This window comes from Saimiri boliviensis, chromosome 3 (assembly GCF_048565385.1).
Source record: "Saimiri boliviensis isolate mSaiBol1 chromosome 3, mSaiBol1.pri, whole genome shotgun sequence".
Lineage (NCBI taxonomy): Eukaryota > Metazoa > Chordata > Mammalia > Primates > Cebidae > Saimiri > Saimiri boliviensis.
In genome coordinates this window covers 80,368,677-80,383,882 of record NC_133451.1, presented here as the reverse complement: position 1 = coordinate 80,383,882, position 15,206 = coordinate 80,368,677, and the positions used below count along the sequence as shown (strand labels likewise).

Here is a 15,206-nt window from a genome sequence, read left to right as displayed (position 1 = left end):
TGCGTCCCTGAGTCAGTATATTCCCTTCCAAGATTACTGATTTGAAGAAAACAGCACTTGTTTCAGATACGAATGTGTACACTTTTAAGTAAGAAATCACATTTCCGTATGTTTAACCTTAGCTTAAAAAGGCAAAAGAACAAAGCACAGCAGTTTTGTTTTGATTGTGTCTTTATCAACAGAAGGACCTTGCGATTGTGTCAGTACTATTTTTGGAAGTAAGTAATTTGAATGAAGACAATTGAATTATAAAGTCTATTTAAACCTATATTTAAAGTGGGTAGATGTAATTTAACATATAGTCTGATTTCATTAAAGCAGACCAGTACTGGAAATTGCTTTAGAGTTTGGGGCATTGAATTTCATGAACATGTTAGATTTCGTGAAGTAGCAACGTAAGTTTTAAAAAGAACATGCTGCAGTGAAAGTGGAGAATGAACCATCTTATTTTCACTTAAATTTTATATTGCAACTATTCATAATCTTAGGTTCGTCTGCCATTGTTGCCGGTTGATTTTCTTATGGGTGTTGTGGCAAAAGAACAGATTGTCAAGCAAAATCTAAAATGTAGAGATTTACTGGATGAAGCAAGAAATTACCACCTTCACTTGAGTAGCAGAGCAGTACCTGACTTTGAATACTCTATTCGGACTACCCCAAGGAAGCATACTGCTGGTAACCAAATTGCTTATTGATGTAATACAATGATAAAAACTCTCCTGGAAGAATCTTTATTGTATTTGAGGGTTGTTCATGTGTGCCCAAATGTAGTTGTAAGATAATTAGTGTCTGATTGCCTTAAAGTAATAATTGACAAATACAGTTGTATGTATGTATTGATAGTTTTTACTGTACATTATTTAGTTTTACCAATAGGCCAATTTTTAAAAAAGTCATAATTAGTCCTATATACTCTGAAGAGCCTACCAAAATAGCTCTTCCTTTGAGATCGTCCCAGATTCTGAACTTGGTTTACTATGTTGTATTGCCATGTATTCATTTGACATGTCTTAAGTTCCTTAAAGACAGTTGAGCATCTTATTTAGGTTTGTATCCCTAGGGCCAAGCATGGAGCTTGAAATATATTGTGTGTCTAAATATTTTGTTTTTTCATTTTACCAAATAAAAAGAAGGGCAGTAAACATAGCTAATATTTGTATAATGAGTTCTATTAAACTCTTAGAATCTAAAGCCCTTATATTTTAGGAGGCATTCATTTTCCCAAGAAAATAGTTCATGTTCACTTCTTTTCTTGAGGCATTTTATGCCATAGGAAGTATCACTTTTTAATATTTATAAAGTGTAATATATTTGAGACACGAGGAAATACATGAGGTTCAGAAATTTAGGAATAGGAGCTCTGAATAGAGACTTCCTCTCTATGTGGTGCTATCTAAATATATAATTATCAAATAATGAGGTCTTTGAAATAGCCTGAAAAACAGCAAAAGGCAATACTTGATTATGAGTAGAATGAGATTTTATCTAGGTAATAAAAAGAAATGCTGAAAGTCATGCACCTGCTTATGAAGAAGTAGAACAACAACTAGTTATTCTCATTTTTTATAGGTTGATATAAAGAATTAGTTTTTTTAGTTGGGTAGCCTTTTTTTTTTTTTTTTTTTTTTTTTTTTTTTTTGAGACGGAGTTTCGCCCGTTACCCAGGCTGGAGTGCAATGGCGCGATCTCGGCTCACTGCAACCTCCGCCTCCTGGGCTCAGGCAATTCTCCTGCCTCAGCCTCCTGAGTAGCTGGGATTACAGGCACGTGCCCCCATGCCCAGCTAATTTTTTGCACTTTTAGTAGAGACGGGGTTTCACCATGTTGACCAGGATGGTCTCGATCTCTCGACCTCGTGATCCACCCGCCTCGGCCTCCCAAAGTGCTGGGATTACAGGCTTGAGCCACCGCGCCCGGCTGGGTAGCCTTTTTGTTGTGAATTTAGAAAGTCAAGATATTTGATGAAATACTTCAAACTCAGAACTGAATTCAAATAATGTCTTAACAGCCTAGGTTATATGCCAAAATGTACTATATGCTCATATAAACGATCTCTTACGTGACTGAAGCAACTTTATGTATTATATTTTAGCAAAGGATTTGATCCTTATTGTGAAATAGGTAGTTTTATTCCATTTTAAGGATGAAGATAATAAGAATTAGTTTAAAAGTATACTCAAGGCCACACATAGACATAGCAGAGAAAGGATATGCATCCTAGTCTTTTTACTTATTTTAGTTTTTTTTTTTCCTTCCATGATATGTCCCTACATGAACTATATAGATGAAATACTAGTTTTCACTTAAAGAAAGTCTAATCTAAAAGTTTAGTGTTACATTCTGGGGTTATAATTCTAGCTGTGCCATTGAACATCTGTAATTTTGGACAAATTTCTCAATCAAGGCCTCAGTTTACTTATAAACAAATTTCTTTTTCTTTTTTTTGAGACAGAGTCTCACTCTGTCACCCAAACTGGGGTGCAGTGGTGCAATCTTGGCTCACTGCAACCTCTGCCTCCCAGGTTCAAGCGATTTCTTGTGTGCACCACTACACAAGGCTAAATTTTTTTGTGTTATTAGCAGAGGCAGGGTTTCACCATGTCAGCCAGGCTGGTCTCAAACTCCTGACTGCAAGTGATCCACCTGCCTTAGCCTCCCAAAGTGCTGGATTACATGTGTGACTCACCACGCTCAGCCCAATTTATAAACACGTTTCTTAATCAAGGCCTCAGTTTACTTATAAACAATTTGACTAAATGATCTTTACAGTTTCTGCCAACTTTATTTTTATTTTTTTATTAAAAAAATTTTTGGCCGGGTGTGGTAGCTCACGCCTGTAATCCCAGCATTTTGAGAGACCAACGTGGGTAGCTCATGAGGTCAGGAGATTAAGACCGTCCTGACCAACATGGTGAAATCCCGTGTCCGTTAAAATACAAAAAATATTAGCCGGGTGTGGTGGCGCGCGCCTGTAGTCCCAGCTACTCGGGAGGCTGAGGCAGGGGAATGGCTTGAACCTGGAAGGCAGAGGTTGCAGGGAGCCAAGATCACACCACTGCACTCCAGCCTGGTGACAGAGCAAGACTCTGTCTCAAAAAAAAAAAAAAATTGTGTCAGGGTCTTGCTCTATCATCCAGGCTGCAGTGCAGTAGTGCAGTCATAGCTCACTGTAGTCTTGAACCTCCTGTGCTCAAGCAGTCCTCCTATCTCAGCCCCCTTGAGCAGCTAAGACCCACTCGGGTCTCACTATATTTTAGTGAGTCTCACATGTAGTGGCATGTGTCTGTGGTCCCAGGGCTAAACACCTGGGCTCAAGTGATTCATCCATTTCAGCCTCCTGAAGGGCTGGTATTATGGGTGTGAGCTACCACACCTAATGGCTCTTCCAGCTTTAAATTTATCTAACAAAATATTGAATTAGTTGAAAAAGATAGCACAAGCAGCTACCAGGCATTCATTTATGCAGTCATTCAGCAAATATTTATTAAGTGCCTACCATGTGAAAGGTTCTGGGTTAGGTATAAGAAATGCAGGCACGTACAGAAGATAGCCAGACTTATTTTGGAATAACTTGTCTCGTCTAGGAAAATAGACTTTTGAATAAATACAGTAAAGAATTAACAGGTGCTTTTTTTTTTTTTTATCATCTTAAGGTATAATGGGACGTAAAAGAAAACAGTAGTTATTTTCATCTTGAAAGAGTCAGAAAAGGTTTTATAGGAAAGTAAACCTTAGCCTTAGTTTTGAATAATAAATAAATGTTCTTCTGAATGCTAGTTAGGGTAAAGGGAGTTCAGGGAATTATTGAATGCCTAGTACGTGGCAGGTACTGTTCTAGTCCTTGTTAATTCATAAATGTTTAATGCACAGACTCTGGTAACAGATGTCAGCATAACAGATCATTTTAATACTGTGTGTTTAATGAATGCTGATTACCAAAAGTGCTATAGGAACACCAAAGACGTGTACTATATGCATAGTTGCAGGAGCATGAAGTTTAAGAGAGAGAGAGAGCGGGGAGAAGATTGGGTTAGATCCTGGAAGACCTTTATGCTGTGATAAGGTTTTACCTTGTAAAGCAGCCTTTGTTACTCAGAGTGTGAAGGAAGTGGTCACCCCTGGACCAGTAGCATCAGCATTCACTTGGGAATTTGTAAGAAATGCAAATTCTTGGACTTATTTCAAACCTCCTAAATCAGAAACTCTGAAGTCAGGCCCAGCAATCCATATTTTATGTTCTCCAGGTGATTCAGAATTACACTACAGTATGTGTGTGTGTTTTTTAATTGTGGTAAAATATATATAACGAAATTCGCCATTTTAAGCATTTTTGTCTTATTTCTTTTTAGAGACAGGATCTCATTCTGTCACTCAGACTGGAATGCTGTAGTGCAATCCTAGCTTACTGCAGCATTCAAATCCTGGGCTCAAGTGAGCCTCCTGCCTCAGCCTCCCATGTAGCTGGGACTACAGGCAGGCACCACCACACCTGGCTAATTTTAAATTTTTTTGTAGAGATGCTCTGTTGCCCAGGCTGGTTTCCAGCTCCTGGCCTCAAATGATCCTCCTATCTCAGCCTCCCAAAATGCTGGGATTACAGGCACGAGCTGCTGCACCTGCCCATTTTTTAAGTGTACAATTCAGTAGCATTCTCTAAAGTTTTTGAGAAGTACTGGTGTAGGTAACAGAAGGCTCGAAAGAGGTTTTTTGTAAGTTTACTGTGGTAAGAATCTGAAAGCAAAAAGACTGCTAATTATTAAGAGAGGACAGGATTTTGCAGTAGTCAGTTTAATAGGTGATGAGGGTATGAACTGTTACCAGTGGCATTGGAAATAGGAACAGATAGAACACCGCAAGGAAGGAAGAGGTTGTTTAGGTAGGCAAGGAGGGGAGATCTTTTTGAACTTGTTGGGTTTGAAGTGTCAGTGGGACATCAAGTGGACGTGTGGCTTGGAAATGTATTTAGGAAGGTATTACAATAAAGATGGAATCTAAAACAAAGGGATGAAGTTTTCCTGAATGAGCAAAAAGTTATGTGAGAAGTGGGCTCAGGATGGAACATGGCAAATGTAGAAAGAAGGAAATAAATGGTTGGCGACAAAAGGAGACTGATATTATAGAAATCGAGGAGGTAAGATGTTTCCTGAAAAATGGTCAGTGATCAACATATCAAGTGTGGCAATTGTGTTCAGTAAGAAATAAACTCGGGTTGATTGGTTTGGTTATGACCTTAGCAAGAGGAATTTTAGAAGGTAGGTGAGGTATACAACATATTGTAGTGGAATATTAGTAAGCGGAGATAGCTGATATACCCTATTCTCTGAGGGGACAAGAAGAAAATTATATTATATTTTTAGTAACATAATAACACTGAATACTATCCAAATAACTTTTTTTTGTCTTTTTGCTTTTACCCAAAGTTTGAACTTTCTAAATGCTTTTCTACACTAATTTTTTTGTTTGTTTTTTTAATTTGGCATCTATGATTTATCTTTATTTGTGCCTTTACCTTTAGGTGTGCTGTTTTGTGTAGGTGGTCGAGGTGGATCTGGTGACCCCTTTCGGAGTATTGAATGCTATTCTATCAACAAAAACAGTTGGTTCTTTGGGCCAGAAATGAATAGCCGAAGGCGACATGTGGGTGTAATCTCTGTGGAAGGTGGGTACACGCTTGTCTGAAGTATCACATGCACATGATCACAGTGCTCTTTTTTAAATATCTGAACTTTGAGAATTTATTTTTTATGTAAGAAAATGATAAAATTATAAATAATTTTTAAATAAAATGTTTGATTAGTGATTATTTACTTGCTTTGTGCCCACAGATGCTCAGTGTGCAATCTGTTGCATATATGTGCATGATATGGAGATAAATATCAAAGAAAATAGATATAAAGAGTTAAATTATTCTCAGTTATATTTACCAAAAAATTAAACCAAGAAAAAATGTTTATTGAACCCAAATTATAATTACATATCATCCTTTTTAATACCCATCTAACTAAAATTAATAATTATTACTGAAATTGTTTTTACTCATTCCTGAAAATGAATTAATTGTATAACCATGGATAGGTTGTCAGAAAACTCTTAAGTGGCCACTTTTTTTATTATAAAAGTATAAATGAATTTTTAACAATATAGAAACATTTTCATAAAAACTGAAAACCGCTTGTAACACAAACACCCAGAAATAGTCCCAGTTAACATTTTGGTGTACAATCTCTCCTCTTTTTCTGTGTGTATTTTTGTTTGTTTCATTGAGTTAAAAAATTGATCATACTAACAGTTTTGTGAAGGTTGAGGTGGGAAGATCATTTGAGCCTGTGAGTTCAAGACCAGCCTGGGCAAGGTAGGGAGACCTTGTCTCTACAAAAAAAAATTTAAAAATTTAGCCACACACAATGGTGCACACCTGTGGTCTCAGCTACTCAGTAGGCTGAGGTAGAAGCATCACTTGAGCCCAGAGGTTTGAGGCTGCATTGAGCAGTGATAACGCCACTGCACACTCAAGCCTGGGTCACAGAACACAACCCTGTCTCAAAAAGAAAAACCAAACAACAAACCAGTTGTGTGTGTGTGTGTGTGTGTGTGTGTGTGTGTGTGTGTGTGTATATATATATATAAAATTTTTTTTTTGAGGTGAAGTTTTACTCTTGTTGCCCGGGCTAGAAGGCAGTGGCGCAATCTCAGCTCACTACAACCTCTGCCTCCTGGGTTCAAGCAATTTTCCTGCCTCAGCCTCATGAGTAGCTGGGATTACAGGTGCCCACCACCATGCCAGGCTAATATTTTGTATTTTAGTAGAGATGGGGTTTCACCAAGTTGGCCTCAAACTCCTGACCTCAGGTGGTCCACCCACCTCGGCCTCCCAAAGTGCTGGGATTACAGGTGTGAGCCACCATGCCTGGCTACCAGTTTTATATTTTAAAATATAATCTGAGAAGAGCATTTTTCCATTTTATTAAGTGTTCTTTGAAGGCAAAATTAGTGATTTCATCTACCAAGTAATAAAAAGTTGGAAACCCTAAGTGGGGGTATAGTATTAGAGCATTTACTAATAAATTACTTCATGTAGAACAGCATGTTTAGTGCAAGCTTCATTCAACTACTGAAATGACATTGATCCTAACGTTGGACAAAGCAGCAGTTGTTGAAAATTAACTTATGGTGACATTTTAATTATATAGTTTATATATATATATATATATATAAAAACATTAATGTTATTAATTTATTTGGAGTCAAATGAAAATGCTTCTCTATTTGACAGGTAAAGTGTATGCAGTAGGTGGACATGATGGAAATGAACATTTAGGTAGCATGGAGATGTTTGATCCTGTCACTAATAAATGGATGATGAAGGCATCAATGAACACAAAGAGGTAGATCAGCATGGAAAGTTATTTTGAACTGATGGTGGCAATAAAGTTTCATAAAATTTAAAGGCCTTATTTTAAACTTTTTTTCTATTTTAGAAACTTTAAATACCTTCCCAAACACATTTTGTTAGCATGTCCAAGGTGATGCTTTGTTACCACTTTTTATTTTCTTTTTAGAATTAAAAATGCAATAATGGTTTAGAGTACCATGTGGTAGTCACAGTTTTCACTTATACGTGGGCACTGATTTTTTTTAAACGTTTTATTTTGAGATAATTTTAGTTTATCCAGAGAAGTGCAAAAATAGTAAAGTTCCTGTGTACTAGTGGTTCTCAACTGAAGATGATTTTGTCCCCTCTGTGGGACACTTGGCAGTGTCTGGAGACATTTTTGGTTGTCACAGCTTGGGGATGGGAAGATTGCTACTAGCATCTATGGGAAGAAGTCAGGGATGCTGCTAAAGACTCTATAATGCACAGGACAGCCCCCACAACAAATAATCTACCCCAAATGCCAGTGGCAAAGATAATGCCAAATGTCAGTGCCAAGATGGCAAAACCTTGCCGTCTGCCCTGCACCCAGCTTCCCATAATGTTAACATGTTATACAGTCATAGTAGCAATTACCATTGATACAGTACTGTTAATAAATCTGTAGACTTTTTGGGTCAAATTTCCCATACATTCTTATGCTTCTAATTGATTTTTCATTTCTGATTTTATTGCCTAATAATCTAATCCCAGTGAATAGTGGCAGAGATGGTAGATGTTGTCTTGTTCCTGATCTTGTTAGAAAAGTAGTGTTTCACTATTAAATAAGATACTGACTTTAGAACTAAGGTATCTATATTTTTATCATGTTAAGAAAATTGTCCTCGATTTCTATTTTCTTCACTGATTTTTACCCGGATGAGCATTAATATTTTAAGTTCTCACATACATATTTATGTTCTTATTTATATATTTGTGTTCTAATGTTTGTATTCTCATCAACATAAACTGGAATATATGTTGATTAATATATCACTCTAAAGGGGAGATTTTCAGTAACATACTTAGTACTCTAACCTGTTTGACGCTTTTATTAATGACTTGAATACCAAACTTTTAGGTATCCTAAGGTGCAAAGATCACTAAGACGTGTGACCAAATCAAGATTCTAAAGACAGGGTAGGCTACTCTAGGCAAAAACCTAAAAAATGTTAACATTAGAGTTAGAAGTTAAAACCTGCCTTAGGTATTTTAAAAACTCATTCTCAGCAAACTGACACAAGAGCAGAAAATCAAACACCATATATTCTCGCTCATAGGCGGGTGTTGAACAATGAGAACACATGGACACAGGGAGGGGAGCACTACACACTGGGGTCCGTTGGGGGGAAATTGGGGAGGGGCGGGGGGTGGGGAGGTGGGAAGGGATAGCATGGGGAGAAATGACAGATACAGGTGAGGGGACAGAAGGCAGCAAAGCACACTGCCATGTGTGTACCTATGCAACAATCTTGCATGTTCATCACATGTACCCCAAAACCTAAAATGCAATTAAAAAAAAATAAAATTAAATTAAATTAAAAAAAAAAAAAACAAAACTCAGTTATACCAGTACAACATAACATGGTGGGAAATCAGGTTTATGATTGTTTCATATGGAGAAAAGTACCTTAACCATCATGAAACACAGTTCAGGAAAGGAAAAAAGTGAATATATTGCCTACATTAAAAGAAGTGAAGCCTTAGATTAAGGGAGTTTATAGTTGTATTGTTCTTGACACTGATATGTCCAAATCTGTGAAGTAGGATATATAACACCAGTTGGGATATGGAAATAAAAGATTAGACTCTGTACATTTTTTAAAATGTATTTTGGGTGAATGTTTTAGAATATAACTTACTAGTGCAGTAATGTGTTTATAATTTGAACATAAGATAAATAGGTGCACAAAATTGATTATTATAAATGTGAGAATGAGAATCTGGAATGCATGTAAGTAAGAACTAGCAGGTTAGTAATTCATCTGAAAACCATGTTATCTAGAAAAAACAGTTGAAGCGTTGTGATCTGGAGACAAGAAAACTTACAGGAGTAACTAGATATTTTAAGAGGTGTATGTTGCTTTAGTAGGAATAAATGAATATTTGTTTATGATTCAGTATAATAGAAATGAAACATACTATAATTCCTCCCAGTGACTGGAATTGTATTTCAGAAAGATCACATATATTTTGCACCAAATGGGAGATTAAATTTGATTATTATTTTTCTTTTTCAATTTATTGTTCAGTAAATAGCATGAGGATTTCAAAGATGAGCTTTATAATTTATATAAAACTAGATATTAGGATAACTAGAATACTAGAATAATTCTGCCTCTGGGTCAGAGTGAAAATATAATTCAAGAAGAGAGAAGAAGGCTATCTGAGTAAATATTGAAAATATTGCTGAAGAGTTTCTTTTAATAAAACTGCCAGTGGGCCAGGCATGGTGGCTCATGCCTGTAATCCAAGCACTTTGGGAGACTGAGGTGGGCGGATTGCATGAGGTCAGGAGTTTGAGACCAGCCTGCCCAACATGGCAAAACCCTGTCTCTACTAAAAATACAAAAATTAGCTGGTGTGGTGGTGGGTGCCTGTAATCCCAGCTGCTAGAGAGGCTGAGGCATGAGAGTTGCTTGAACCCAGGAGGTAGAGGTTGCAGTGAGCCGATAACGTGCCTAGATGACAAGAGTGAAACTCTGTCTCAAAAAATGAAAACAAAAAACTGCAGGTTATATATATATATATATATATATATATATATATATATATATATATTTATAAATATATCACCCACAGTTTAATAAAAGGAAAGAAAGAAACCTGAACTAGTAAAACCATACCTCAGGCATTGTGGCTTATATGGTTGGCAAACTAGCACCATTGTCTAAGAGTTAAAAATGACTTGTTATCAAAATGAGCAGTTAAAAATAAACCACACATGGGGATATGTGCTTCTAATTTTCTGTTTTTGATTAATATAACAATATTTTCAACTGAGTTTTCTTCATGTGTTAAAATATGAAAGATTAAATAGAAATGTGAAGACATTTGAAGCTTTTTTTCCACCTCATGAGAAAGAATCCTAGGTGGGAAAAAAGCTAACAAATGACAGTTTAATACTTTAATAGGGAGTGATTTATACCACATGATAACTGCATGGATTAAAATGGAGGATAAAATCCCAAACTACATTTTTAATCCTTATATGTCTGCCTCTGTGTAGCTTATACTGTAGAAGAGAAGATACAAATAATGATATAAGGGCAATAACATTAGCACTGGGTGAGTAAAGGGTGCTTGAAGAGTGCAGAACATCTTAATGAAGTCCCATTTAATTTAAGATCTGAAGGAACTGCAGAATTTAGCCTGATTAAGTTATTGTAGGTGGACTGAGTGGTGAGTGGAGGGAGATGAAGAGCCTTCAAAAACCTAGAGATGAAAGAAAGCAAAGAACATGAAAGAGGTCTAGTATGGTTGAGAGATTAAGGGGAAGAGTGTCTAGAAATGAGGCAGAAAGAATAAGTAAAGGAGGCCTTTCAAGTTTAACAAGAATATTTTATCTGATGGTCTTTGAACTAAGCATATATTTAATATGCATGTATATTAAATATACATTTTATATTTTTATTTAAATAATAGGGGAATTATGGGATCAGATTTCTCTTTTTAGAGAACTTATGCATACAAAATGGAGGAGAGACTTGAGGATGACCAGAGTGAAAACAGTCTAACAGACCAAAAAGGGTTATTTCAATTCTTCATCTCCTATTATAAAGAAATAATGATGACTTGGACTAAACTGATAGAAATTGCCATAGAGAAAGGAGAATGTATTTCAAAGACAGTTCAGAGGTATATAGTCAGTAAGACTTTATGATAATTAGAAAGAACAATTAGATAGAGGCAAGGATGATTCTTCAGTTTCTGCCTTAAGCAACTGGATGGGTAGTGGTATGATTTCTGAGTTAGGAAAACAAGGTGGTAAATGGAATAAAATTCTTTTTTGTGATGGGGGCATATTAGTTTTCTAAGTCTGTGTAACAAATTACCACCAGTTTAGCAGCTTAAAGTAGCACCTATTTATTAACTCACAGTTCAAAAGTCATGCAGGTTTGCTGGGTTTTCTACTTAGGATCCCACAAGGCCAGAATCAAGAGGGTGGGCTAGGCTTTTATCTGAAGGCACTGGGGAAGAAGCCACTTCCAAGGCAATTTAGATTATTGATACAATTCAGTTTTTTGTGGCTATGGGACTGAGTTTCTCATTTTTACTGGCTGTTGACTAGAAATCACTCTCAGATCCTTTCCACATGTTCCCCTCCACCTTCAAACAAGCTATGGCATACTGCATTCACCTGGTTTTTTGAGTTTCTGACTACCAGCTTGAGAAACCTCTCTGCTTTTGAAGGTTTGTGTGATTAGATTAGGCCCATCAAAGTCACCTCCCTTTTGCCATACAATGTAGCATAATTATGATAGTAACACCAGGGATGAAGGTCATGGGGCACGGGGAGTATCTTACAATCCTCCCTACCACAGGGAGGTGGGCAATGAGTGTCATTTCAGATTAAAGTTAAGATTGAAGAGCCAGCAGGACAGATTTGAGGTAGAAATTGAGTGTATGTCTGGAAATAAATACTTGAATTATCACAAATCTGTGGAAATAATGGGATTGCTTAGGGAGAGAAAGTGTAGAATGATCCTTAGGGAACTTTTTAATTTAATGATGGAGTAAAGAAGGCACTGATAAAGGAAGCTGAAAAGCACTAGCCAGAGATGTAGGAATTTTAGTGATAATGTGTGTTGTTATGAAAATCAAAAGAGTTTTGAGGAGTAGGAAATAAGCCAATAATGTTGTCTGCTTTTGTGGTTTGAGGAGAGGGACAATCATTAGGCATACTTACTTTACTTTCCTGACCTAACTTCCTTACATTCTAGAGAACACGTGTACTTGTTCTCAAACACCTGAAAATTTTTATAACTACAGTATTTGGTAAGTCATAGCTTTATATCCAAGAGAAAAGAGGTTGAGGACACTGGAAGTGAATGAATTCTTATCCTAAGAATTCTTTTGTTGGATACTCTCTGATAAATGTAGAGTTAGAATCTCAGTGAAGCAGTTGCTTTCTTCAATAATAACAAAAGCTAATACTTCACAGCACTAAATATGGGCCAGACATTTTTCTTCGTGCTTTTCCTGTATTAACTCATTAACCCCAGCTATGTCCCAGATGAGACACAAGGTAGTAGAGGTTTATAAATTATCCAAGCTAGTAACAAAATAATAGTTTGATCATAGTTCAACTTTTTGATTGCTGCAGTGTGTTTTTTAAGAAATTGAGATTTGTGTGTGTGTGTGTGATCACTGTTAAATGAATTAGCTTTTAACATGGGCCAACTCTCTTACTTTCAAAGAAAAGTAAATACCCTTCAGAAATAAAGCAATGTGATATAAAACTTGTAGTACAAAATTTGATATTCTTTTGTGTGGTGTAATGAAACCTTGCAACAAAATGAGCATTGATTTATAAGTGAGATTGGCTTCTGACCTCCACTGCAAAACTGCTCTGTCAACTCATTAACCTCTCGATTATACAACTGTGTGTTGCGCTAATTGAATATTTTGGACTTTTTTTTTTTTTTTTTTTTTGAGACTGAGTCTTGCTCTGTCATCAGTCTGGAGTGCAGAGGCACAGTCTCGGCTCACTGCAACCTCCACCTCCTGGGTTCAAGAGATTCCCCTGCCTCAGCCTCCCGAGTAGCTGGGACTATGGTTGCGTGCCACCACGCCTGCCTAATTTTTTGTATTTTAGTAGAGACAAGGTTTCACCATGTTGGCCAGAATGGTCTCGATCTCCTGACCTCATGATCCGCCCACCTTAACCTCCCAAAGTGTTGGGATTACAGGCGTGAGCCATTATGCCCGACTTATTTTGGACTTTTTAATACTATTTTATTGGGTTATAATTTATTGTTTTGAGTTTAGTCTGTGTAGGCTATGCACTGTACAACTTTAGGGGACAGTATTCACATAGGGTTGCACAGTTTGGCAATTCTGTAGCCATCTATTGAAAAGCTTTGATAAATCTTAATGGACACAAACTATGCTATTTGAAGATTAACATGATAAATGATTTGCATTAGGACCGTTTTTTTGTGTGACTTTTTTCCTAGAAACAAATCTAGTTGCTAAAGTATGTTTTATTGTCTTTGCAGGCGAGGAATTGCCTTGGCTTCCTTAGGAGGCCCAATTTATGCGATTGGAGGGTTAGATGACAATACTTGCTTCAATGATGTGGAGAGATACGACATAGAGTCTGATCAGTGGAGTACAGTGGCACCAATGAATACTCCCCGTGGAGGAGTTGGCTCTGTTGCTCTAATAGTAAGTTATATGGCAACTTGCCCTTGAATTACATTGCATCACATTCAGTAAGGAAAGGTCCAATATATCACCAGTATGAAGATATTATATATCATATTATTTCATGAAATACTGCCTTGTATATTCTAATTTACCATTAGGACAATATAGAAGTAAATTCAAAATCTAATGTCATGTGTTTTGTTTGACTCTTTTCATTTCAGAACCATGTTTATGCAGTAGGTGGCAATGATGGAATGGCTTCTTTATCTAGCGTGGAAAGATATGATCCACATCTGGATAAGTGGATAGAAGTTAAAGAAATGGGTCAACGAAGAGCAGGCAATGGAGTTAGCAAGCTTCACGGTTGCTTATATGTAGTTGGTAAGTAGATGGGTAATTCTCCAATATATCATTATATATAATGACAACTGTCATACAACAGAGTAACAAAAAATTATGTTGCATTTAGCCTTAAGTAGAATCAATCCTAAGATATGCTTTTGAATTCTCTCCTCTTAAATTTTGTTTATAATTAACAGATAAGAATTGTACATGTTTGGTATGATGCTTTTGGTTTTTTTGTTTTGTTTTGTTTTGTTTTTTTTAGAGGGAGACAGTGTCTTTCTGTTGCCCAGGCTAGAGTGCAGTGGCACAATCATAGCTCACTGCAGCCTTGATCTCCTGGGCTCACATGATCTTCCTGCCTCAGCCTCTCAAGTAGCTAGGACTACAAGCCCATGCTACCACACCCAGTTTTGTTTTGTTTTGTTTTGTTTTTTTGTAAAGATGGGTCCTTGCTGTGCTGCCCAGGCTGGTCGTGAACAACTGGACTTAAGTGACCCTCCTGCCTTACCCTCCCAGAGTGCTAGGCTTACAGGCATGGGCCACGATGCCCAGCTGGATTGTTAAGGTTACATTTGAAGTGTAAGATTTGTTTTTCTCAACCTAATTTCAAGGGAAATTACATTGAATGATTCAAGTAAGCCAGTAGGTATTTCTTTCTTTCTTTCTTTTTTTTTTTTTGGAGGCAGAGTTTTGCTTTTGTTGCCCAGGTTGGAGTGTAATGGCATGATCTCAGCTCACTGCAACCTTCGCCTTCTGAATTCAAGGTATTCTCCTGCCTCAGCCTCTCAAGTAGCTAGGGTTACAGGCATATGCCACCACGCCTGGCTAATTTTTTGTATTTTTAGTAGAGGCAGGGTTTCTCCATGTTGGTCAGGCTATTGAACTCCTGAGCTCAGGTTATCTACCCACTTCAGCCTCCCAAAGTGCTGGGATTACAGGGGTGAGCCACTATGCCTGGCCAGTATTTCTTTCTTTTTTTTTTTTTTTTTTGAGACAGATTTTTGCTCTGTCACCCAGGCTGGAGCACAGTGGTATGATCTTAGCTCACCGCAATCTCTGTGTCCCGTGTTCAAGGGAT

General features: G+C 37.0%; 1 protein-coding gene across 4 annotated transcripts in view; it reads left to right on the top strand.

Moving 5' to 3' along the window:
• Positions 1 to 15,206, top strand: part of KLHL8 (kelch like family member 8) — a 64,223-nt gene that overhangs the window by 39,677 nt on the left and 9,340 nt on the right. For all 4 annotated transcript variants that reach the window (XM_074396413.1, XM_039468528.2, XM_003923986.4 and 1 more), the window contains 5 exons: positions 489 to 675; positions 5,516 to 5,659; positions 7,274 to 7,385; positions 13,633 to 13,801; positions 14,005 to 14,164. In XM_074396413.1, coding sequence (XP_074252514.1) covers positions 489 to 675; positions 5,516 to 5,659; positions 7,274 to 7,385; positions 13,633 to 13,801; positions 14,005 to 14,164 — 772 coding nt within the window. The remainder of the gene's footprint in view (positions 1 to 488; positions 676 to 5,515; positions 5,660 to 7,273; positions 7,386 to 13,632; positions 13,802 to 14,004; positions 14,165 to 15,206) is intronic.